The sequence below is a fragment of the Phoenix dactylifera genome, unplaced genomic scaffold, assembly GCF_009389715.1.
Source record: "Phoenix dactylifera cultivar Barhee BC4 unplaced genomic scaffold, palm_55x_up_171113_PBpolish2nd_filt_p 000618F, whole genome shotgun sequence".
In the NCBI taxonomy this organism is placed as follows: domain Eukaryota; kingdom Viridiplantae; phylum Streptophyta; class Magnoliopsida; order Arecales; family Arecaceae; genus Phoenix; species Phoenix dactylifera.
This window is the reverse complement of record NW_024068013.1, coordinates 201,457-228,988: the sequence shown is the minus strand read 5'-3', so window position 1 is coordinate 228,988 and position 27,532 is coordinate 201,457. Positions and strand designations below refer to the sequence as shown.

The following is a 27,532-nucleotide window of genomic DNA, read 5'->3' as shown; positions in this document are numbered from 1 at the left end:
GGCATTCAAAAAAGTCTTGCACGATCAAGCAAATGCTATGAACTCCTACCAAAAGCCTTATAACGATCCATACTCGAATACCTATAATCCTGGTTGGAAGAATCATCCAAATTTTAGGTGGAGAAATGATCATCCTCAACAGTCACACCATTCAGTTCCTCCACCTGCACATTCTACTTTTGCATCACCACCCTCTCAAAAGCCAAATATCGAGGATACCTTGCAATCCATACAAACTTTTCTACAAGGTCACGCTAATATCAATGCTCAAATACTCGAAATTTTGAAGACATAAGGAACTAATTGTCAATGTTGACTACCGTCCTAAGTACCCAAGAGAAGGGTAAGCTTCCAGCTCAACCCCAACCTAACCCACAAGTGCACGGTAGTAATAATACGGCTCCCTCTAGTTCGCATACAGAACATGCAAAGAGCATCATGACTTTGCGTAATGGAAAAGTCATTAATCAGACCGTCCCATTAAGACCGCAGGTCACTTCTAATTCTGATGCTCCCAAAGCCGATGAAAGGGACAAAGAAAAAATTGAGGTCCCAACTTCTACCGAGAAAGTAGAATGTCCTTTTCCTCCACCTTTTCCACAACGGTTAAAGCCATTGCAAAAGCTTGAACCTAATTCTGAAATTCTTGAGCTTTTTAAGCAAGTAAAGATCAACATACCTCTTCTTGATGCAATTAAATAAGTACCCTCATATGCCAAATTTTTGAAGGACTTGTGTACTGTCAAGCGCCGATTAAATGTTAAGAAGAAGGCATTCTTAACTGAAAATGTGAGTACTATTTTGCAGCACAACATTCTCCCTAAATTTAAGGATCCAGGTTGCCCAACCATCTCATGCATCATAGGCGACTTTAGGATAGAGCGAGCATTGTTAGATTTAGGGGCGAGTGTGAATTTGTTGCCATATTCTGTATATGAGCAACTTGGTTTAGGTGAGTTGAAGCCAATCTCCGTCACTTTGCAATTAGCTGACAGGTCAGTTAAAATTTCAAGGAGGATTATCGAGGATGTATTAGTCCAAGTAGACAAGTTCTATTTTCCTGTCGATTTTATCATATTGGACACACATCCGGCTTCGAACTCACGATCTCAGATTCCAGTCATTTTAGGACGTCCATTCCTTGCAACTTCTAATGCATTGATTAATTGTAGGAATGGCGTCATGAAGCTTTCTTTTGGTAAACATGACCTTAGAACTGAACATTTTTAATGTGTGCAAACAACCCAATGATCCCGAAGAGAGTAAGGAGGTTGATTGGGTTGAAACCATCGCAAAAGAATATTTGTTAGCTAAAGTGCTACGTTTTTAATCTTGCTCTTTTAAAAAGGAAAATTAAATGTAGAATACCCCAAGTATAGGGTGTAGCAAAGTAATATTCTCGGTGAGTCCGAGATCGAATCCACAGGGATTTGACAGTGAACAAAAAAAAAAAACTTAAAGCTAACTAATATTCAGATTTAAAAATATAACTAAGGCATTAGGATTCAGCCTAGCACTTAATCATGCTTTCCTAAAATCATCTATTAATCATAATAAAATAGATTTAGTTTTTATGGGCAGCATTATAGTAATTCTATTTTAAACTACAAGGATTTCTAAGCATCTGTTATACCCGGGGGAAATAACAAATCAAAGAAAATATATAAGTTTGAAATAATTTCTATAAATTTACTGCACCATAAATCAAATCAATAACAATAAAATCCCATTGATGATTAAATGAAATACATGAAGAAAATGCTAGGCTTTTCCTTAGCCTTAGCTAAAAGATATTTAGCTATCCATATGAGATGCAAGCAATTTTATAAAAGGGATTAGCATAGAATAAATAAAATAAACATAAACCCTTTTTTTTTTTTTTTCTTCTATTAGGAAACAGAGTACTCTGTTTCCTTTCTTCTTCTCCCATGGCCTCTCCTCCTCTCTTGCTCGGCTGAAAGGATTGATCGGAAGAGGGAGCTTCGCTGGTAGATCCTCCCTTGGCCTCTTCCTCCTTCGTCGCACGGCTAGCTGTCCTCTTCTCCTCTCTTCCTATCTCGCCCGAACTTGGATGTATCCGGCCTTCTCCCTTTCTGTTTTATTCTGTCCGGCTGGGAATAATGCCGATAGATCCTCCTCTTCTTCTTCCGTCGGCTCCCCTCCTCCACCGGATGACTCCCCTTTTTATAGCATGTTGAAGGCGCGGCTGGTGAGACGCGTGGAGGTTTGGGGATGATCCGATTGCTTGAGATGCGGGATGAAGTTGAATCGCTTGGGATTCTTCAGCTGGAAACGTTGTAGAAGTTTGGGAATGGATGAGCACGGGGTAGATGAAGTTGAATCGCCTGGGATCTTCGGCTGCTGGGATGCTTCCACTATTGCTTGGAATGATCCGTTGGAAGACAAGAAGCCATGTGGCTGGTTGATGCCACAACGCTTGAGATGCCATGATCGGTTGGGATGCGGCTGGGAAGTGTGGAAGAAGATGACCGTTGGGGTGTTGAGAAGACTCCTCACAGCTGCTGGATTTGTGGATGAGCTGGGAAGAAACAGGGAAGATGGAAGGACTCTGAGGAGATGCCATGATCGGTTGGGAAAAGTGGGAAACTCCTCGTGTGCTCGAACGGATGGAATGTGGCGACGGTTGAAGAGCTGAGTGCTGGGTTTGTTCCAAAACAGAGGAAATGGAATGTTGCCACGGTCGGTTGGAGGACTTAAACATTGGGAAGTTGATGGCAAACGGATTGAATTGTTTTGGGACTTTCGAGACGGCACAGGGACACTTGAAGATGTTGGGAAATCACTTGCTTCAACTCATTGATGTGGATACATGGAAATTTTATGTTAGGAACTGTTGAGTCGCCTCATCACGGACACAGGGGAATTTGTTAAGCTCGAACTACCAGGCATTGGGCTAAAATCCAGCATTATTGGGTCTTTTGAATTACATGCACTCAGACACAGATAAAACATTAATTAATTAATTTTATTAATAAAGATTAGCTATAATACTAATTAAGATAATATGAAAATTTTACTTTTGTACTCTCATCACACCCCCCCAACTAGCTTATTGCTGGTCTCTAGCAATTTAGTGTGAAAATGATAAAATGAGAGTGCAAAAGTATTGTTTATTAATATGCATGAATTAAAATAAATACTCACTTTCGTAGAGCATTACGATTGCACTTAGCACGTGCAACAAGCCGTTAAACCCCTAGGTTACCCTAGTGGACGAGTGTTGTCTCATGAGGATTTGCAGTGATGTTACCCATAAACATCGTTTTTAAGTTAGAAGATACTTTAAAACATAGCAACTCTTAAGGCAAATGTAAATGTGACGTCTCAGAATACCTATACCTCCACCACAATTGGGTACCCTTTGAGTTCTAGGTGCACTACTCAAATTCACAAGTGTTAACTACCATTTGTTAGCTCCCGATCTACTAAATTTTCTGAATATCACATGTTTTTTATCCAGAATGGTTCGCATATAAAAATGAAGCTATCAATCCCAACTAGACATCCCAGGTATACAGAGTTCTAAAACAATGGAGTCAAACTAGTCATCCACACGTCACTTGGTTTAAGTTTAACTAACTTACTCATGTTTAATTTATTTTTATTTTTTTTATTATATATTTTTTTTCACATAGTGACTACAACAGTCCAACTCCATTAGGCTCTAGTAAGGTCCATGTAACGAGCTTTGGGTCAATGACTCTTGATCCAGTTGGCTCAAGGCATTAGGTGAAACACCCCTCGGACTTAATTACTCGAACCAGACTACGCCACGAGACCAGACTAGTCACTTATTTCAGTCATTTTCACCTTTTTACGCGAACAGTCGCTGCTTTGTAGGCAAGAGGCCCAGTTACTCAGTGAAGACAAATAGTATTATTTCTCTCTCTTTTTTTTTCTTTTTTTTTTACTATATATATATATATATACATATGTAACATGACTGAATTGTGACTATAGGTCAACCAAGGTCAGAACATAAGGCACCCAGGTGGTCTAGCCGGAAATTTCAAACTCTATCTTTATGTGAAAACCAAAACATGGACTTTAAGACAAGGACACTCGTACTTCTCTTGTGAATAAGGTCAACAAACAAATAGGTAACACAAGTGAACTCTAAGGTTTTCCTATTGTCATTGAATACTTGTGTGGGGATCTAATAATAGGTCTCTAATAAGTCATAATATGCTCCTTGCCTTAATAGCTGCACATGTTTATTTCTTTGAAAAAAAATATAGTGGTAATTAGATGCAACAAAATATATGTTTGTTATTATTATTATTATTTTTATATATTATTATTATATTTTTTTTGTATTATTTTTTTTATTTATATATATAAATATATATATTTTTAAACAGAATTTTTTTTATGAAATATATGAAATATATGACAATTGGTATGATATATAGAAAAATATAGTAATCTCTCCCCCCAACTTAAATTCAACATTGTCCCCAATGTTTCAACATGAATGCATTAAATATGATTGTATGAAGGATAATAAGGCTGAAGGTTAGAATTTACCTGATAGAATGACTGCACACTGTTGTTGCTCACCAATTGTCATATGAAAGAAAGAAAAATTATGTACAAACAGAGGATCTCTAGCAGATATAGAGATCAATCCTGATAAACAGGATCTCCCAGATTGGTCGATTCAACCTCTGGGGTAAAGTTGTCCAAAAATAACTTCAAACGTTGGCCATTTACTTTAAAAATATTACCGGTGTTTGGATTCTCTATCTCAACAGTTCCATACGGATAAACAGTTTTAACTATAAATGGGCCGGTCCACCTAGATCTCAATTTTCCTGAAAATAAATGAAGTCTTGAATTATACAATAGAACTTTCTGGAAAGGCTCAAATATTTTTCTCATAATATTTCTATCATGAAAGACTTTCATTTTGTTCTTATAAATTCGAACATTCTCATATGCTTCATTCCTGATTTCCTCTAGTTCATTAAGTTGAAGTTTGCGTAGTGAACTAGCCTTATCCATATCAAAATTAAATCTCTTAATAGCCCAGTAGGCTCTATGCTCCAATTCCACAGGCAAGTGACAAGGTTTGCCAAAAATAAGACGGTACGGAGACATACCAATCGGACTTTTAAAAGCAGTACGATAAGCCCAAAGTGCATTAGTTAAACGCAAAGACCAGTCTTTGCGATTTGGGTTAACCGTTTTTTCCAGAATATTCTTAATTGATCGATTGGATACTTCAACTTGTCCACTTGTTTGTGGATGATAAAGGGTGGCGACTTTATGGGTGATCCCATATTTTCACATTAAAGCCTCAAAAGGCTTATTACAGAAGTGTGAACCCCCATCACTGATGATGGCTCGAGGCGTTCCAAATCTGGAAAGAATGTTTTCCTTTAAAAATTTTAGAACAGTTTTGTGGTCATTATGTTTGCAAGGAATTGCCTCAATCCATTTGGAGACATAATCCACAGCTACTAAGATGTACAAATTTCCGAATGAAGGAGGAAATGGGCCCATAAAATCTATTTCCCAACAATCAAATATTTCGATAATTAAAATTGGGTTGAGGGGCATCATATTCCTACGAGTTATTCCACCTAACTTTTGACAACGCTCGCAAGCTTTGCAAAAGTTATGGGAATCTTTAAACAAGGTGGGCCAATAGAAACCGCACTGTAAAATTTTTGCAGCCGTTTTCTTAGCAGAGAAATGACCACCGCAAGCTTCAGAATGACAAAAGGAAATGACACTAATAAATTCGTCATTAGGTACACATCTCCTAATAATTTGATCTGGGCAGTATTTGAAAAGATAAGGATCATCCCAGAAAAAAAATTTTATTTCAGTCAAAAATTTTCTTTTGTCTTGTTTATTCCATTGACTTGGTAGTTCACCTGTGACTAGAAAATTTGCAATGTCTGCAAACCAGGGTGAAGATGTGATCTCAAACAGTTGCTCATCAGGAAAAGTGTCTTTTATGGGTGAATTGTCTAAGGAATCTGGAAGAGTCAGACGGGACAAGTGATCAGCTACTACATTTTCTACCCCCTTTTTATCTCTTATTTCTAGAAAAAATTCTTGGAGCAGAAGGATCCACCTAAGCAAACGCGCCTTAGCATCCTTTTTTGAAAGAAGGTACTTAAGGGCAGCGTGGTCAGTGTAGATAATGATTTTGGATCCAATCAAGTAAGACCTAAATTTGTCTAGTGCAAATACTACGGCAAGTAGTTCCTTTTCTGTAGTGGTGTAATTCTTTTGTGCACTATTTAAAGTCTTACTTGCATAGTAGATAACATAAGGCTTTCTTTCTTTTCTTTGCCCTAGAACTACCCCAACTGCATATTCACTAGCATCTCACATAATTTCAAAAGGAAGTGACCAGTCAGGTGGTTGCATGATGGGAGCAGAGGTCAGCAAGCTTTTAAGTTTATCAAAAGCTTTTTGACATTCTTCAGACCACACAAATTGGGTTTCCTTTTGAAGGAGATTACATAAGGGTTTAGATATTGAGCTAAAATCTTTAATGAATCTCCTATAAAATTCTGCATGACCCAAAAATGAGCGTATATCTTTGATAGTTTTTGGATTGGGTAAGTTAGTAATTAAGTCAATTTTAGCCTTGTCTACTTCAATTCCTTCATATGAAATAACATGCCCGAGAACAATTTCCCTAGTTACCATGAAATGGCACTTTTCCCAGTTTAAGATTAGATTCTTCTCCTCACACCGAATTAAGACTAGTCTTAAATGGTCCACACAGTTTTCAAAAGAGGAGCCAAAAACCGAAAAATCATCCATGAAAACTTCCAAAAAACGCTCAACCATGTCGGAGAAAATACTGAGCATGCATCTTTGGAAGGTTGCAGGAGCATTACATAATCCAAAAGGCATTCTCTTGTAAGCAAATGTGCCAAAAGGACATGTAAAAGTGGTCTTTTCCTGATCTTCAGGATCAATTGCAATTTGGTTGTAACCTGAATAGCCATCTAGGAAGCAATAATATTTATGACCTGCTAACCTTTCTAAAATTTGATCAATAAAAGGTAGAGGAAAATGATCCTTCCTAGTGACAGAATTAAGCTTCCTATAGTCAATGCATACACGCCAACTAGTGGGGACCCTAGTTGGAACTAATTCATTGTTGGCATTTTTGACTACAGTAACACCAGATTTTTTTGGAACCACTTGGGTTGGACTTACCCATTTACTATCTGAAATTGGCTAGATCATACCCGCATCCAGAAGTTTCAGAACTTCTGCTCTAACCACATCCTTCATGTTTGGGTTTAATCGACGTTGAGGTTGACGAGAAGGTTTGGCATCAGCTTCTAAGTGGATTCTATGAGTGCAAATTGAGGGACTAATTCCCTTGATATCAGCAATTGTCCACCCTATTGCTCCCTTATGCTCTTTGAGAATTTCCAATAATTTTAGTTCTTGACTTTGTTCGAGTTGGGATGATATGATCACAGGAAAAGTCTCTTCTTGACCAAGGTATGCATACTTGAGCTCAGATGGCAAAGGCTTTAGCTCAAGTTTAGGTGCTTGAACACTAGATGGTAGAGGACTATTGTTACGTGTGGGCAATTCTTCAAAACGAGATTTCCACCTATCTGTATCCAACAAAGGAGCTGAGTCTAATATAGCACTGATTTCTCTAAAGTTTTGGTTGATATCTGTATTTCCGAAATAAGTTAGGCATGTTTCTAAAGGATCAGAAGAAAGAGATGGGACAAGAGCATCTTCTACAATGGAGTCGATCAGATTAACTCCATGAATTTCATCATTTTCGTTATCATTATCGGGTTGTTTGCAAATGTTAAATATATTAAAATCTATAGTCATATTTCCGAATGACATTTTCATTATTCCATTTCGACAGTTGATCAAAGCATTGGAAGTAGCTAGAAATGGGCGGCCTAAAATGACAGGTATTGGAGTGGTACAGTTCATGACAGGCTGGGTATCTAATACTATGAAGTCGACTAAAAAATAGAATTTATCAATTTGGACAAGTACATCCTCGACTATTCCTCTTGGTATCTTTATAGATCGATTGGCAAGTTGGAGAGTAACCTTGGTGGGTTTTAATTCACCAAGTCCTAACTGTTCATAAACTGAATACGGCAGTAAGTTAACACTTGCACCTAAATCAAGAAGGGCTCGTTGTATCCTAAAGTTTCCAATGATGCAAGATATGGTAGGACAACCAGGATCTTTATACTTAGGTGGGGTGTTGTGTTTGAGAATAGCACTCACCTGTTCAGTTAGAAAAGCTTTCTTTTGTACGTAAAGCTTTCGCTTTATGGTACAAAGATCTTTTAAAAATTTTGCATAAGATGGAATCTGCTTAATGGCATCTAATAGAGGAATGTTAATCTTTACTTGTTTAAAGATATTCAAAATTTCTTGGTCAGGTATTCCCTTTTTAGCTGCAAGCAAGCGCTGAGAAAATGGAGCAACTATCTTATGATGCAGTATTGGATCATTTTGTTCATTATCATCTTCATCATTCTTTTCAATAGATTTTTCAGATTTGTCATCTTCTGTTGGAATTTCTTTATTAATTATTTTTCCACTCCGAAGGGTTGTGACAGACTTAACTTGCTCAAATTTAGGTTGGGATGAACTTGCTTCATGGACCTCATGTTGACCCTTTGGGTTAGATTGAGGTTGGGCTGGAAATGTCCCTCTTTCCCTAACATTAAGTTGAGCCTCAATTCTACCTACAGAATTTTTAAGTTCTTGGAGTGATTGCATTGTATTCTGATTTATTTGAGTCTGCCCTTGCATGAAGGTTTGCAAAGTATCTTCAAGGGATTTCCTATGTGGTGGCACATAAAGAGTAGGAACAGAATTTCCTTGAGATTCATTAGCAGTGGGTCCATGTCTTCAGCTAAAGTTAGGATGGTTTCACCAACTAGGATTATATGTTTCTGGAAATGGTCTTTTATAAGTATTGGTGAAATTTGCTTGATCATGCAACACTTCTTGAAAAGCAGGGATTGTAGGACAATCCTTGGTTACATGTGCATTACTCTCGCAAATTCCACATATACTTTCAACAATAGTTTGTGCTTTTCCTATATTGGCTTTGCTTAATTCCATGGCTTCAACCTTCCTAGTCAGATTAGCAATTTTTACATTGACATCATTATCATCTTTAATAAGATATATTCCTCCTTTTGCATTAGGTGTTATTTTTGATTTTTCATTTTTATCTGTTGTGATGACCCAAAGATTGATTCATAGATTGATTTTGATGATCACAAAACCTTGAAGTATAGATACTAATGTTTATGTTGCAAGGAGAAAGATATTTATTTTGCAAGGAACATAGCAAGTTGGAAGAACACAAGAAGGCCTCCAAAGCTCTCAAGTTGGAAGAAAGCTACAATTTATTGGCCCAAGTTTAAAGTTCAAAGGATTCAAATTGGAGGAGTAAAATCAAAAGAAAAATTCAAAAGAACAGTCTTCGAGTCGACTCCAGTGGAATTCGAGTCGACTCCGGAGAAGTATGAGTCGACTCCGGAGAAGTATGAGTCGACTCCTAGGAGTCACAGGCAGAAAAGTCAGAGAGCAGTTTTCGGGTCTGAGATTCGAGTCGACTCTAGTGGAACGCGAGTCGACTCCGATGGTTGGTAGGTCGACTCCAAAGAAAGCAAGAGTCGACTCTCAGCGGAACACAAGAAAAAAGTCAGAGAGCATTTTTGGGACTCTGAGATTCGAGTCGACTCCCGCATTGCACGAGTCGACTCCGAGACTCCGCGACCATCAACAGACAGAAAACCAAGTTACTGCCTCTGAGATTCGAGTCGACTCCCAGACAGCTCGAGTCGACTCCAAGGCAGCGCTACACCAAGATGGCAGAAGGCTATGTTTCGCAAACTGAGAGCCGAGTCGACTCCAAGGAAGTTCGAGTCGACTCCAAGACTGGACGAGCCAAAAGACAGAGGATCGGGAGTTCGGGCTCTGAGATTCGAGTCGACTCCCAGGACAGTCGAGTCGACTCGAGAGGACAAAATTCAAAATTAGATCCACGGACTTCAGTGGATGAGCCGACTCCGAAATTGCCAAGTCAGCTCCAGAAGTTGGCGAGTCGACTCCAGGTTAAGACGAGTCGACTCCCAGTCGAGGCAAGCACATTAATTCAAATTTGGAACAGTGGCCGAGTCGTCTCCGGTAAAACACGAGCCGACTCCTGCAACAGGCGAGCCGACTCCTGATCGCGCGAGTCGACTCCGATCCCAACGGTAACATTGTCAGGAAATGCAGACTGTGCCCAACGGCTCTTTTTCTTGTCTCTAACGGCTATATTCTTGTTTCCACGCCATCTGAAGCTATAAAAATAAGAAGAGAGCTAGGGAAAAACTCATGGAAGTGGGAGAGAACATTTAGAGAAGAGATCTCAAAGAGATTACAAGGGAAATCCCCCATAAGCACAAAAGGGCCATTCAAAGTGAAATAGAGAGAAGAAGAGCATCCAAGAGAATCCCAAAGCTTCCTCTCCATCCGTGTGCTGCCTCAGTGATCCTCTACCTCATGCCAAATCAGAAGAGGGTCAAGTAAAGAAGAAGCCGAGCTCCTCCATCTTCAAAACTCGTTTGAGGGCTTCTCTTTACTCTATTTGTTTATATTGTTATATTTGCTTGCTTAAGAAGCTTTGTTTTGCTTTATACTTTGTTTTCAATATCTTGTAACTTGATTCAATCAAGGGATTGAATCAAGGGGTTAAGGTTTGTTGGTGAGCCAAAGGGAAAATCAACGGTGTTAGGGTTGTTGGTGAGCCAAAGGGAAAACCAACGGTGTTAGGTTTGTTGGTGAGCCAAAGGGGAAAACCAACGGTGATAGGTTTGTTGGTGAGCCGAGGGTAAAACCAACGTGTAAGGGTTTGATTGTGATCCCGAAAAAACAATCGGAGTGGTTCTAGTCGGTGAGCCTGGGAAAACCGACCGAGTTCGTTGTGACCTCGTAAAACAACAAGTTGGGTTGTGAGCTTGTAAAACAACCGACTGTAATCTGTAGGATTATAGTGAAATTCCCAAGAAGTCTTGGGGAGTGGATGTAGGTGCTGGGGTGCACCGAACCACTATATGTTTGCTGTGTTTGTAATGCTTTTTGTCATTATCTAACTCACACACTTACTCACTTAGATAAATTGCTTGCTTAACTATTATCCGCGAATTCTTTAGTTGCAAGCATACTCAATCAAGTCACATTCTATACATCAAACTGTCGCTAAGTTCAACTTTCACTGCGCATATATACAACTTAGCATAATTAATCAAAAAGTGCTAGAAGTAGCTTAAAAGTTTTAAAAGACCCAATTCACCCCCCCCTCTTGGGTTGTATCTACTGGGCAACAAGTGGTATCAGAGCGGGTGCTCAAATATTATTTGTAGTCTTAACCAACTAGAGCCAAAGATCATGACAACTCAAATAGATAGTTTTCTAGGAGAAGGACAATCAATTGATACACCTCCACTGTTTAATGGTATAAACTACCCACATTGGAAAATACGCATGCGCATTTTCATTCAATCACAAAACTACTATCTATGAAAAATTATAATAAATGACCTTCACACACTCTCTCATATTAATGAGAAGGACTTAGCACAATTAAATGCTAATGCTATGAACATGTTATATTGTGCTATTCAAGAAACAAAGTTTAATGAAATTTCTGCATGCTTATCTGCTAAGGAGATCTGGGATACTTTAGAAAATATTTATGATAAATCTCAGATTAGCTCTCATATGCTTCAATTATATACTAACAATGAGACTGCAGAAAAGGGTGATGAATCTCCCTCAGTCGAGTCGACTCTAAGTAGCTCAGAGTCGACTCCCAAGTTAGTCGAGTCGACTCCAATAAGGTCCGAGTCGACTCCGAGGCAAATCAGCTTCCTAAAGACAAAGAAAAAGAGGAAGCAAGAAGAAAGGAAGAAAGAGATAAAAAGGAAGAAAGCCTTGACCAAGAAAGAGTCAAGCCAAAAAATAAAGGTTAGGAGCAACAATGATGATATTAGCTCCAAGAAACTACAAGAGGTAACTGACTTGTGCTTTATGGCACAAGAAGACAAGGTAAAATCTGAATCTACTCTTACCTCAAATGATTTTCAAGAAGAATTCTCTTATGATGAATTATTAAATGCTTTTCATGAGTTGTATAGTGAATGTAGAAAATTATCTGTAAAGAATAAAAATCTTAAGAAACTAAATTCTGAAAATGAAAGCTTAAGGTCATTTTCAGAAGAATTGATTCAGAAAAATCATAGCTTAATTAAAGAAAATCAAAACTTAAGTAAAGAAATTAACCAATTAAGATGTTTTATTAACAAATTCACTGTAAGTTCAGAAAGATTAAAAATGATGTTTGAAAGCCAACATGCTGATTTTGATAAATCAAAATTTAGCTTGACTCCTTCAATTAGCCATAAATCTCTAGAGAAAAAGGTTATCAATTTACCAAGCAAACCATTAAATAAGATAACTTATTTCAAAAATGAAAAGAATGGGAATAACAACTTTACCTATCGTTCTAGTATAATTAAATCAAATGGTAAAGTTATTACTATTAAACAGATATGGGTTCCAAAAGGAACCATATGTCCTAACTCTCAAGGACTCAAGCAAGCTTGGGTACCCAAAATGAGAAAATGAGGATGTACACATAGGTGTACCAAGGTACCCATGGAACATAAAGAAACTTAAAAAGTTATTAACAAAAAAATAATAATGAAATCAGTAATTCTTGCATCTCATTATTATTTGTGCTTTAGTATTTGACATGATTTGCTAGTAGTGATCAATTTTGTGATATAGAAAATACGTTTGGAAATATAATCAAATCATTTCATTTTACTCACTATTGGATAAGGTGCTAAATGATTAATCAACTTATTAAGAATAACTCTATGAATTCTCTATATGCTTGATTGAGAGTTTTTATCTATGGCATTATTATTTATTGATCATAGATATGATAATGTGTACTTGGTATGCTTTTGAATATATGCACTATGAATACCAAGATTAAAGAAACCATATTTGGCATATGAAATCAGCTCATGCTAGTATGTACTTAATCTCAAAAGACCTTGCCATAGGCTTACTTAGATTATCCTCTTAAAGGTCAAAGTTTTACTATGCATGTTAACTAAGGAAACAAACAAAAATAATTTCTAAATCTAGAGATGTTGTTTCCAACACTAATTTTTCAAAAGCTTACATTAGCCTTGTTCTTGGCACTCAAATTGAAATATTTTCTGCATTGGCACAAACTCACAAAAAGCGATCAAATGATAAAGGTTTGCAAACTATGAATCACGGCATAGGTTTGAAAACCAATTTTTGTGTTAAGTTGTGCACAGAAAATAATATTGAATACAATTCTTTCTGCACCAAGAACACTATAGGTAAAATAGGATTAATAGAATCTTTGAAGAATTGAAAAAGGCAATGTTGTATGATAGTCATCTACTTAAAATGATTTTTAAAAGCTATCATCACTGCTTGTCATACATATGACTTCTATTAGATCTATCTTTGATGAAAACTTCTTTTGATCTTCTGAAAAATGAACCATTGCATATCTTTCATATTTTTCAGTCGTACATGTTATGCTTGATATGCTCCTATGAAAATAATGCCAAATCTGATAGAGATATGTCTATCCTTGGATATCATTCATCAAGCAATGCATATAGAATATTCAATGAAAAGATTTTAGTTGCAAAAATATCAAGTCATTTTATTCTTTATGAGACTAATGATTTATTATCAAAATACTAAAATCAAATTATATGGTTAATCTTTTACATATGCACTTAATGAAGAAAAATTGATGACTACTAAAAGACTAAATCAAGAAAAGAGGAAATAGATCTTGATAAAGATTCTTGCATGATTAGAAGTAAAGATCATCATTATCATGTGCTTGCTTCATGAGCTTTATATTCTGTCAAATGAATGTGTAGAATTCACTCCTATGTGGTTACTTCATTAAAAAGGAGATCTATGAAAAATAACCACCATATTTAAAAATACACATTACATATATGATAAAGCAATATGTGATTTAGAACTAGCATCAAAAGCATGATATATAAAAGCTTAAGCAACCTTTTTGATAGAAAGTAATAGTGATAAATCTATGCATCAAAAAGATGAATTTGTGATATCTTATTTGCTCAAAGTATGCATTGATGACATCATTTTTGGTTCTACTAATGAAGAATTATATTGCAAAGTGAGTTTGAAATATGATGAATGAATTAACATCTTCTCTCAAACTCCAAATTAAGACAAACAGGAAAGGGGATCTTCATTGACCAACGTTAGTCCACAAGAAAACTCTTATAGAAGATTGGCATGAAGAAGGTATATCTATGACCCCATCTTGTAGAATTTGAAAAGGATGAGCAAAGTAGATCTATTGTGTTAAAGCTGTATTGAAGCATGATAGAATAATTATTTTATCATAAAGCTAGTAGACCAGATTGTATGCTCATTATGTGACCTTGTGCAAGACTTCAATCTAACTTTAATTAATCATATTTTATTGATAACAAATAAATCATAATCTGAATTTTGATAGAAACAAATGTTTAAGATAAATTGATTAAAATATAGTTAACATATCTTATTGATAATTATCTTAAGCAAATAGAATCTAAACTAAATTGACTTGAACTATCTTGGTTAATGAATCTATCTCTTTAGTTCAAATGATATGTGCTTGCTTATATTTAGGCAATCTCTTGAGTAAAGTGACTTAACATGCAACTATTATCATATCTTATATTGAGTCATCTAGTTAAAAAATATATATGTTGGATGAATGCTTTGTATCTTAAAGAAACTAATGACCTTCCTTCAAGAAAGAAAAATGAGAAATTTCAACTTGAAGGATATCTTCATGTAAGATACACTAAACATTCACATGCAAACAAGAGAGAGGATCTTCTTCAGCCAAAAGTTCACACATAAGAAATCGAGTTTGGCTTGAAGAACATATAATGAATAGGTAATTTAGATACCTTTCTCACAAATTAGTTGAGCGAAGTCAGTAACTTAAATCTTATTATGGCATGATTAAATTCTTTAATTATTAATTTTTGATATCATGTCTATATGTGTATTGACTGACTTATACTTTTAGAAATTATTTCATGGTTTGCCCAAACTAAAATATATCTTTGCCTATGTCATAACCATGAAATACACAAGTATATGCTTAAAATGTTGATGTAAAATAACTTGTGAGAAGTTATGAATCCTTGAGCATAATGAAAATGTTGTTTGCATGATATACATATATATGATACGTAAGATTAATTCTCTATTCTGCTCTCTCATGAAAATTATTTGAGAATAACAAAAAGAGAGAGAGATAAAGAAAAGAAAATGGATATTATTCAAGAGAAGTAAAATCCAAGTAGAGGCAAACACTTCAACCTTAAGGAAAAGCAAAACAAACCTAATATATTCGACACATTTATGAGACTTGTGTGAGCATTCTTTTGGAAGGGATAAAATCCATAATTAATTACACTTAAACAGGGAGGTTTTGAAGTAAACATTTTAACCTTTCTATATTGCTCATCATAGGGATGGTGCCAATGGGGAGGCTAGTGGTAGTACCCGGCACTATTTGACCCAACTATTCGGTGTAGGGCATATTAGGGACGGCACAAGAGGGAGGCTAGTGGTAGTACCTCGTGCCCCTTCCCAACTCCACCGGATAGGGAGTAAATAGAGTATAGAGCATAAGAAAGTAAAAATGAAAGACAAAGTAAATGAAAGTATACAAGAAAGAATCAATTCAAATTTTTAGTCACATGGAAACACACTTTAAGGATGAAATCAGTGCAAAATTATATTTAAATAGGAAAAGTTTATTTGAAAAGAATTGATTTTGATACTTGACATGCTTGTTCTTAATATTTTAATGTATGACTTAACACACACTATATCTTGCATGTGGCATGATATTTTAAATTATGGGTTCTCAATATCTTTTGTAGTACCCCATACTTAGACAACTTGATTGAATGTTTGAAATACTACATAACATTTTTTGCTTAGTTTTATTGAAAAGAAATTTCAGATTTGTTGTTAGCAATCATCTCTAAAATCTGAAAGTTGAATAAAGAAGAAGAGAAGGATATCTCTATTTAGGGAAAATAAATTTTATTCTATCCTTCAACTTGCCTAAATTTGGTATATAATGTTCAAATTCGTACCAAAACTCAACATTTAATACAAAGATTCTGAATATGCTCTTATATGTTTGAAATATGTATTTTCAATCGTAATCATTTAAGATGAGCTATAATGTGGAAGATACATATCTCAAAGTATGAGTTTGAGAGCCTCTATTGAAAATCCTATGTAATTCAGAATTTGATTTTGTATAAAAGCTTAAACTAAATGTGTTTTTTAAATAAAGTCTTACTTTAAGAAAAACAGAATTAATTTTGATGCCTTTGGTGATTGCTCCGATACGCATCCGAAACATATCATTTCTTATCTTCAAAGTATACTAATATTGGTTCAAATGATGTGTCTTTCGATGATCTTGATTGCAAACAAAAATTTCTAAATATATGATTTTATTTTGATATTAAAAAGATTTATTGTGCTTCATGTATACATTGCTGAAAAACTATGATTAAGAAATTGAGTTCTAAAAATATATATATTTCAATAATCATCTATATGTTTTTCTCTCCTACATTATTAAACACTTCTATCAATAGAGTGAATGATCTTAAAGCTAGAAATATTTCAGCTTACTCAAATGATTCTAAAAGAAAGAAAATGTAAATGCGGTTGAAAGAAACTAAGCTTCAAATGAATCATTTTCTGATTAATACTTCTATACATTTTCTCTAAGATTATGAGAAAGCATAACTTGTTCGTAAAGGATTAGAAAGAGTAATTACTACAAATTTTGGAATAATACTAGATTACTCTACATTCTTGATATTACAGAATTTCAGTGTTATTCACGTTTATCACTAAAATCTGAAATTCAATGCATCTTTTGAGGGGGAGCTTTAGATATTCAGTTTCCTATCCCAAAGACACTTTATTTTGATGCATACTTTGAATTTTATGGATTGATTTTGATGAACCTCCTTATATTGCAAGACATGCTTTAATTACCTTGAGATGAGTTCTATAAAGGTTGTCTTATCTCAAACCTTGAGTCTTATGAAAATAAGCTGAAACTTATAGAAAATACATTTTTGAGATTGACAATTTTGTTGAACATTATCTTAGGATTCTAAACTCTTAAATGGAATGATCAATTGAGGGGGAGAAAGAAAATTTCAGAAGGAGAGGTCTTATTGGACTTAATTGCATAAATCTATAGCTAAAGGAGAGAGAAAGAATACTAAATAAAAAGTAATCCTAATACTCTCCAATATGTATCATCTGAAACTTAAATCTGAAAATCTTTATGATACACCTTGAGGCGTGTTATTTGGTTAGTATATCTTATGCATCACTCATGAACCAAATTACAAATCTTGAGAGCCTCTAATTTAATGAAACAGGGGGAGAACAATGTATTAAATTTTCTTGAGTATCTCTTAGAAAATCTATTTTGAACTTCACTAATGAGTCCTAATTGGCTTGCTCTTTAGAACTTCAATTTTGTGCCAATTCATTATTTTATATATCAAATTGTGCTTATTCTCTAAAGAAATAAAAGAAAGTCTTTAAAAGAGTTTTAAGATGTATCAAAAATTGCATGAATTCATATTTTGGTATTTGTGCCCCAATGCTCTTATTATCATAAAAGAACCTTGAAGTCATTAAGAATTAATGATCCAACAGGATGATATGTCTTTCAAATATATAAGTTTTGATCTTTTACTCTGAAAATCAATTGAATTGCTCTCCTATTGATAAAATACTTAATAGATTAGGCAAAAGGTCTTAAATGAACAAGCTTTCATACTTAGTGAAGAGAGGTTAGATTTCCACTCATATTTTTTCTTGAATATCATTTGTGGTACTTCTTGAATTAACCTAAGCAAGATTCCACCTACACTTGATTAGAAAACTATCTGTGGTATCAAATTAAAAAACCTCTTGAATTCACACTCGATGTGTTCTGCTCTGATCTTTGTACTTAATGTTTCACTATCTTTTTGATGTTGTCAAAAGGGGGAGAAATATCTAAGTATATGCTATATACTCAGAATGCTTTATTACTTTGAATTAAATACAAATCAGCTTAAAATTTAAATATGTTGATTGTGTTAAGCTGATTAAATCTAAAGCATTATCATGAAGTATGTTTTTAATTATATATATTTTCCACTTCATGCAACTTAGCTATGTATTACTTCTAGAAATCAATATCTTTTATATTGCATATACTCCAAGTTTTGTCATCATCAAAAAGGGGGAGATTGATGACCCAAAGATTGATTCATAGATTGATTTTGATGATCACAAAACCTTGAAGTATAGATACTAATGTTTATGTTGCAAGGAGAAAGATATTTATTTTGCAAGGAACATAGCAAGTTGGAAGAACACAAGAAGGCCTCCAAAGCTCTCAAGTTGGAAGAAAGCAACAATTTATTGGCCCAAGTTTAAAGTTCAAAGGATTCAAATTGGAGGAGTAAAATCAAAAGAAAAATTCAAAAGAACAGTCTTCGAGTCGACTCCAGTGGAATTCGAGTCGACTCCGGAGAAGTATGAGTCGACTCCTAGGAGTCACAGGCAGAAAAGTCAGAGAGCAGTTTTCGGGTCTGAGATTCGAGTCGACTCCAGTGGAACGCGAGTCGACTCCGATGGTTGGTAGGTCGACTCCAAAGAAAGCAAGAGTCGACTCTCAGCGGAACACAAGGAAAAAGTCAGAGAGCATTTTTGGGACTCTGAGATTCGAGTCGACTCCCGCATTGCACGAGTCGACTCCGAGACTCCGCGACCATCAACAGACAGAAAACCAAGTTACTGCCTCTGAGATTCGAGTCGACTCCCAGACAGCTCGAGTCGACTCCAAGGCAGCGCTACACCAAGATGGCAGAAGGCTGTGTTTCGCAAACTGAGAGCCGAGTCGACTCCAAGGAAGTTCGAGTCGACTCCAAGACTGGACGAGCCAAAAGACAGAGGATCGGGAGTTCGGGCTCTGAGATTCGAGTCGACTCCCAGGACAGTCGAGTCGACTCGAGAGGACAAAATTCAAAATTAGATCCACGGACTTCAGTGGATGAGCCGACTCCGAAATTGCCAAGTCAGCTCCAGAAGTTGGCGAGTCGACTCCAGGTTAAGACGAGTCGACTCCCAGTCGAGGCAAGCACATTAATTCAAATTTGGAACAGTGGCCGAGTCGTCTCCGGTAAAACACGAGCCGACTCCTGCAACAGGCGAGCCGACTCCTGATCGCGCGAGTCGACTCCGATCCCAACGGTAACATTGTCAGAAAATGCAGACTGTGCCCAACGGCTCTTTTTCTTGTCTCTAACGGCTATATTCTTGTTTCCACGCCATCTGAAGCTATAAAAACAAGAAGAGAGCTAGGGGAAAACTCATGGAAGTGGGAGAGAACATTTAGAGAAGAGATCTCAAAGAGATTACAAGGGAAATCCCCCATAAGCACAAAAGGGCCATTCAAAGTGAAATAGAGAGAAGAAGAGCATCCAAGAGAATCCCAAAACTTCCTCTCCATCCGTGTGCTGCCTCAGTGATCCTCTACCTCATGCCAAATCAGAAGAGGGTCAAGTAAAGAAGAAGCCGAGCTCCTCCATCTTCAAAACTCGTTTGAGGGCTTCTCTTTACTCTATTTGTTTATATTGTTATATTTGCTTGCTTAAGAAGCTTTGTTTTGCTTTATACTTTGTTTTCAATATCTTGTAACTTGATTCAATCAAGGGATTGAATCAAGGGGTTAAGGTTTGTTGGTGAGCCAAAGGGAAAACCAACGGTGTTAGGGTTGTTGGTGAGCCAAAGGGAAAACCAACGGTGTTAGGTTTGTTGGTGAGCCAAAGGGGAAAACCAACGGTGATAGGTTTGTTGGTGAGCCGAGGGTAAAACCAACGTGTAAGGGTTTGATTGTGATCCCGGGAAAACAATCGGAGTGGTTCTAGTCGGTGAGCCTGGAAAAACCGACCGAGTTCGTTGTGACCTCGTAAAACAACAAGTTGGGTTGTGAGCTTGTAAAACAACCGACTGTAATCTGTAGGATTATAGTGAAATTCCCAAGAAGTCTTGGAGAGTGGATGTAGGTGCTGGGGTGCACCGAACCACTATATGTTTGCTGTATTTGTAATGCTTTTTGTCATTATCTAACTCACACACTTACTCACTTAGATAAATTGCTTGCTTAACTATTATCCGCGAATTCTTTAGTTGCAAGCATACTCAATCAAGTCACATTCTATACATCAAACTGTCGCTAAGTTCAACTTTCACTGCGCATATATACAACTTAGCATAATTAATCAAAAAGTGCTAGAAGTAGCTTAAAAGTTTTAAAAGACCCAATTCACCCCCCCCTCTTGGGTTGTATCTACTGGGCAACATGTTGTATCCCAAGTTTGTGCATTTTCTGCTAAAAGATCAAAATAATCCCAGGCTTCATTTGGTTCCTTACTCATGAATTCACCATTACACATCATTTCTACAAATTGTCTCATATTGGAGGACAAACCATCATAAAAGAAACTAATGACCCTCCAAATTTCATATCCATGATGTGGGCAAGCAAGTAGAAGGTCCTTAAATCTTTCCCAACAATGAAAAAATGTTTCTCCATCTTTTTGTGCAAAGTTCATGATATTTCTTCTAAGTGTGTTCGTTTTATGTGTTGGGAAGAATTTCTTTAAAAATTCTCTTGTCATTTCTTGCCAGGTAGCTATGGTCCTAGGCCTTAAGGAGTGTAACCATGACTTAGCTTTTTCCTTTAAAGAAAAAGGAAATAACTTAAGCTTAACTACCTCTTCAGTGACATCATTGAAATGAAGTGTTGAACATACTTCATCAAATTCTTTCATATGCAAATAGGGACTTTCAGAATCAAGTCCGTGAAACTTTGGAAGTAATTGGATTATTCCTGGTTTCATGTCAAAAGCTCCCGCAGCAGTAGGAATAACCACACAGGATGGGGTACTGGTCCTAGTGGGTTGTAGATAATCACGAAGCGTTCTAATAGGTAAGTCATCTTGAAATTCATTATCTCCCTGATTACTACCATTATCTTCCATTTGATTATTTGAATTTTGAACAATTAAATTTTTATCTTTTAATTCAACTCGAAATAATCTATTCGTTTTATCTCTCTCCCACAACAGCATATACTAAGTTTTTTTATTATTTTTTATTTTATTATTTTTTATTTTATTTTTATTTTTATTTTTATTTTATTATTATTTTTTTTTTACACAAACACCCTAATACAGCAAAACAAAAGTTTAATTAAAACATGCATCACCCAACAATTTCTAAGGTTTTCCTAAAAATTCTAGACAGCTCCTAACTGGGTTGAAGAGGACACCTAAGCCTCCAATCCGGTCTATTAACCTTAGTCGACCAGGTAAGCTCCCAGGTAAGTGGAGGGGTCACGATGCATGTAGCAAAGGTCCCACTTAAAACCCACTTTCCTCGAACAGAAACTGTCTCCCTTTAATCACTTAAATGGACAAAGCTTGCCTAGACATCAACCAGATAACAGAGCGAAATTGGTGCAACTTTCGGTGGTCTTCGTCCTATTGAGCTCGAATATCCTTAGGGGCCAACGTCTAGTTGATTTTAATTAGGCTTAGGATATTTATGCACTTGGATGATTTTTGGGCTAAGGACGAGTGATGAAATTCCGACCTTATCTTGTTAATGGGTTCAGCCCTTAGATTATTTTATGCAAATGCTTTATACTATATGCAACAATCAAGAAGATTTTAACATTTTATGTCATGACATTAAATTGCATTTGAATAGTTGATCAAGCAAACTAGCTAAATTTTTTTCTTTTTATTTATTTATTATTTTTATTATTTTATTATTTTAATTAATAATAATTTTTTTAATTTTTTTTAAAACAAGAGTAAAATTCTAATATAGGAAAAATAGGACTAGTATGAGCAAAACAGGAAAATTAATTTAAATACTCACGGCCGGAGTTCATTCACTCCGGGAATCCAAAAAAAAAAAAAAAATTTGATCTTGATCTTCCTCGTTACTGGTCCCGCTTTTTGTCGTCCTTGAATCTGTAAAGATTTGAAATTTCAGCCGTATTAAAGATAAAGAAAAATTGAAGAACTAGAAATTAAACATTTGAAATTTTCAGCCTTGTTCTCGTTCGCACGTTGCAAATCCCCGGCAACGGCGCCAAAAACTTGCTACGTTTTTAATCTTGCTCTTTTAAAAAGGAAAATTAAATGTAGAATACCCCAAGTATAGGGTGTAGCAAAGTAATATTCTCGATGAGTCCGAGATCGAATCCACAGGGATTTGACAGTAAACAAAAAAAAAAAACTTAAGGCTAACTAATATTCAGATTTAAAAATATAACTAAGGCATTAGGATTCAGCCTAGCACTTAATCATGCTTTCCTAAAATCATCTATTAATCATAATAAAATAGATTTAGTTTTTATGGGCAGCATTACAGTAATTCTATTTTAAACTACAGGGATTTCTAAGCATCTGTTATACCCAGGAAAATAACAAATCAAAGAAAATATATAAGTTTGAAATAATTTCTATAAATTTACTGCACCATAAATCAAATCAATAACATTAAAATCCCATTGATGATTAAATGAAATACATGAAGAAAATGGTAGGCTTTTCCTTAGCCTTAGCTAAAAGATATTTAGCTATCCATATGAGATGCAAGCAATTTTATAAAAGGGATTAGTATAGAATAAATAAAATAAACATAAACCCTTTTGTGGAGTGATTGATTAAAACCCCGTTTGATTTTGATGAGCTCAAAGCATTTGAGTATATCGTGTGATTACTAATGAATTCAATTGAGTGTTTCAGTGAAAATCCTGCTCAAGTGTTTCTAGACATGGTTTACAGTATTTTGGATAAGTTAAGAAGTCTGCTGAACCAATGTCTGAGACTCGAGTCGACTCCCGAGTTTCACGAGTCGACTCCAAGCGTATCAAGGTCACTGGCACGAGCTCGAGTCGACTCCTAATCAGTATGAGTCGACTCCGACTGAAAACAGACAGAAGGATAGAAGAGCAGTCTTTCAGATCTGAGATTCGAGTCGACTCCAGTGGAACGCGAGTCGACTCCCAGCGGTGCACAAAGAAAAAGTCAGAGAGTGTTTTATGGACTCTGAGATTCGAGTCGACTCCAGTGGAACGCGAGTCGACTCCCAGCGGTACACAAAGAAAGAGTCAGAGAGTATTTTATGGACTCTGAGATTCGAGTCGACTCCAGTGGAACGCGAGTCGACTCCCACCGGTGCACAAAGAAAAAGTCAGAGAGTGTTTTATGGACTCTGAGATTCGAGTCGACTCCCGCATTACGCGAGTCGACTCCAAGATTGTGCGACCATCAACAGAGAAAACCATGTTACTGCCACTGAGATTCGAGTCGACTCCCAGACAGCTCGAGTCGACACCAAGACAAGCTTCACGTCAAAAGGCAGAAGACCAACTTTCGGAAACTGAGAGCCGAGTCGACTCCAAGGAAGTTCGAGTCGACTCCAAGACTGGATGAGCCAAAAGACAGAGAATCGGGAGTTCGGGCTCTGAGATTCGAGTCGACTCCCAGGACAGTCGAGTCGACTCGAGAGGGCAAAATTCAAATTTGTATCCACGGTCTACAGAGGAAAAGCCGACTCCAAAATTGCCAGGTCAGCGCCAGAAGTTGGCGAGTCGACTCCGGGCCAAGACGAGTCGACTCCCAGTCGTGACGGCAACTTTAATTCAAACTTGGAACAGTTGCCGAGTCGACTCCTGAAAAGCTTGAGTCGACTCCCGCTACAGCCGAGTCGACTCCTGATCGCGCGAGTCGACTCCAACCCACCAACGGTCACATTGTCAGGCTGCGCAGAGTGTGCAGAACGGCCAGAAAAAGTGGAGTAACGGCTAGTTTCCGTGGGGGTTGGCTTAAATAGCCACAGAAGACTGTAGCAAAATAGAGAACATACATTCCACTCCAAGCATTCAAGTCTTCAAGCTTTGCAAGTGCTCTTCAACGAGAAAAAGGGGAGATCAGCATTTACTGCGCCACCAACTTCTCCCCAGCATTCAAAGCTTCCTCCTCCTACATTCAAGTCGATCACTCATCCAAGAGGAGACCAGAGTCAAGAAGCCATTCCTCTACTTAAGCTTAAAAGCGTTTGAGGGCTTCTAAACTCATCCTTGAATATATTGTTTCATACCTGCTTTTGAGAAGCTTATTTTCTGTTTTCTTTCTACTACGTGTATTTACTTGGTTCAATCGGGGGATTGAATCAAAGGGAAAAAGGTTAGTTGGTGAGCCAGTTTTAAAACCAACGTGTGAAAGGGTTTGATTGTGAGCCCGGGAAAACAATCGGGGTTGGTTCTAGTCGGTGAGCCTGGGAAAACCGACCGAGTTCGTTGTTAGCTCGTAAAACAACAAGTTTGGTTGTGAGCTTGCAAAACAACCGGCTGTAATCCAAGGGGGTTATAGTGTATTCCCAAGAGAAACTTGGGGAGTGGACGTAGGAGCAAGGGATAGCTCCGAACCACTATAAAACTTGTGTTTGTGATTGATTGTCTCTTCCTCTTCTCATTTCATATTGCTCACAGCACATAGTAATTAATTAAATAACTTGGCATAGTTTTTAATTAATCATCCATAACGTTTTAAATTATCCAAATTGTTTTAAAACCCAATTCACCCCCCCCCTCTTGGGTTGTCTATCTGGGCAACAGGTGGTATCAGAGCCAAAAACTCTTCCACTCAAGAGTTAAAAGATCAAAATGACAACCCCATTTGGATCTTCTCACATTGAGGGTCAGTCCACCCAAAGACCCCCTTTCTTCAATGGATCCGACTACTCATACTGGAAGGCTAGGATGAAAATATTCATCCAAGCCCAAGACTATGAGATGTGGACCATTGTTGTAAATGGCCCATACATCCCATCCATATATATAGATGGTGTCAAGGTACCCAAACTAGAAACGGATTGGGATGAACATGACATGAGGAAGGCACAATTAAACTCTAAAGCAATGAATGTCTTCTATTGTGCCTTAGACCGTAATGAATTCAATAGGATTTCAACTTGTAATTCAGCAAAAGAAATTTGGGACAGACTTGAAGTGACCCATGAGGGCACGAATCAAGTCAAGGAATCCAAAATAAACATCTTGGTTCATAAATATGAACTATTTAAAATGGATTCAAATGAAACTATCACATCCATGTTCACTAGGTTTACTGATATTGTCAATGGCCTAAAAAGCCTTGGCAAGAACTATACTAACAGTGAGCTTGTCAGGAAAATCCTTCGATGTCTACCGAGGTTGTGGGAAGCTAAAGTGACAGCGATCCAAGAAGCTAAAGACTTGAACAAGCTTCCACTTGAGGAGCTCCTTGGATCCCTGATGACTCACGAACTCACCATGAAACAACACGAGGAAGAGTCTTCCCATAAGAAAAAGGTAATAGCTTTAAAATCTACTTCTTCTAACAAGGACTTATCTTGCAGCAGCAGCAGTGAAGAAGAAGAAGATGAGGAAGATGGTGGTGAGGCTCTTCTTGTGCGCAAATTCAAGAAATTCATCAACCACAAGAAGTCCTATCATCAAAGGAGAGGGCCCTCAAATTTCTACCGGAAGGACAAAGGTAAGGAAAGAGAAAACGAGGGGATTGGATGTTACGAGTGCAAGAAGCCGGGTCACATAAGAGCTGAATGCCCCTTACTGAAGAAGGGGAGTAAGTACAAGAAGAAGAAAGCTCTTGTCACTACACTATCCGACTCCGACTCATCATCCTCCTCTTCTGACGAGGAACAAGAAGAAAAGGCCAATTTCTGCTTCATGGCCAACGAAGACGAGGTAACTTCCGATACGCATCCTGATTTTTCTTTTGATGAACTTTATGATGCGTTCAATGAATTAATGATTGAGTATAAGAATATAAATGTTAAAAACAGAGAACTAAAAGTAACTAATCAAACTTATATTCATAAGCATGATTCATTAATTAAGGATAAAGATAATCTTACCAAAGAAAATCTAGAACTTAAGACAAGCAATCAACTTTTAATTAAGAAGACTAACACCTTAACTAAAGATAATGAAAAACTAACTAAGGAACTTTCAAACCATAAACAAGTCTTAAACAAGGATCTAACAAAAGAACTAAATGATTTAAAAACAGAAAATCAAACATTAACTAAAGAACTTAACAAATACAAACCCTTAGTTGAAAAATTTACATATAGTTCAGAAAAGTTAAACATGATACTAAATAGTCAACGTGCAGTATTTAATAAAGCAGGCTTAGGGTACAAACCAAGGAATAAGCAAAAACTTCTTAGTAATTTCTTTGTTAAAGCTGGGGAAACAAAAACTAAGAAAATCACCTGTTTCTGTTGTGGAAATATAGGACATAAAGCAAATACATGTGACTATAGGAAAAGGAAAACTAAAAGAAAAATTAAAAGGGTATGGGTTCCAAAAGGAACCAACTTGACTAACCATGAAGGACCCAAGAAAACTTGGGTACCTAAGATGACATGATTTGCTTGTGTAGGAGTGTCTTGCAGCCAAGGTCAACAAAAATTGCTGGTATTTGGATAGTGGCTGCTCAAGGCACATGACGGGTGATAAAGACCAATTTTTCACCCTTGAAGCTAAGAAGGGAGGTGTTGTGACGTTTGGAGACAACAACCAAGGTCACATCATTGGCATTGGTAAAGTTCAAATCACCCCTTCTACTTTTATAGATAATGTTAGATATGTTGATGGTCTTAAACATAACTTGTTAAGCATTAGTCAATTATGTGATAAAGGATATGATGTTATGTTTAAACCATCACTATGTATTGTAACAAATCCTAATGATAATAGTTTGGTCTTTAAAGGGATTAGACGTGGAAATGTATATGTTGTAGACCTAGAAGATCTTGCAAAACATAACCAATGTCTAGTTGTAAATGAAACCAAAGAAAATGATGCTAGTTGGTTATGGCACCGTAAGTTAGGTCATGCAAGCATGGACACAATAACTAAACTAGTTAAAAGAGACTCCGTGATAGGTTTGCCAAAATTAAAATTTGAAAAGAACAAAATCTGTGAAGCATGTCAATTTGGCAAACAATCTAGGAATTCTTTTAAATCCATAAAATGTGTCTCTACCTCTAGGCCTCTAGAATTATTACATATGGACTTATTTGGTCCTACTAGAACAACAAGCCTAGGTGGAAATAAATATGGTCTAGTTATAGTAGATGATTACTCTAGGTACACATGGGTCATGTTTCTAGCGCATAAGGATCAAGCATTTTCTATGTTTAAGAAGTTCCACAAGGAAGTAACAAATGCTAGAGAATCCTCAGT

General features: G+C 36.6%; 1 protein-coding gene and 1 non-coding gene across 2 annotated transcripts; one reads left to right on the top strand and one right to left on the bottom strand.

The window, feature by feature from the left end:
* Positions 1-5,010: 5,010 nt before the first annotated feature.
* Positions 5,011-8,832, bottom strand: LOC120106749 (the record flags this gene model as incomplete). The annotated part of the gene is made up of 3 exons (XM_039119803.1): positions 7,445-8,832; positions 5,768-5,905; positions 5,011-5,155 (listed from the first exon to the last, which is right to left on the bottom strand). Coding segments are annotated over exons 1-3 (1,641 nt in total), but the record flags the coding sequence as incomplete, so codon positions are not given.
* An 11,892-nt stretch (positions 8,833-20,724) lies between these two features.
* On the top strand, positions 20,725-20,831 carry LOC120106752. Its single transcript, XR_005508800.1, has one exon. It is a non-coding gene; the product is annotated as a small nucleolar RNA R71 (small nucleolar RNA).
* Positions 20,832-27,532: the final 6,701 nt, after the last annotated feature.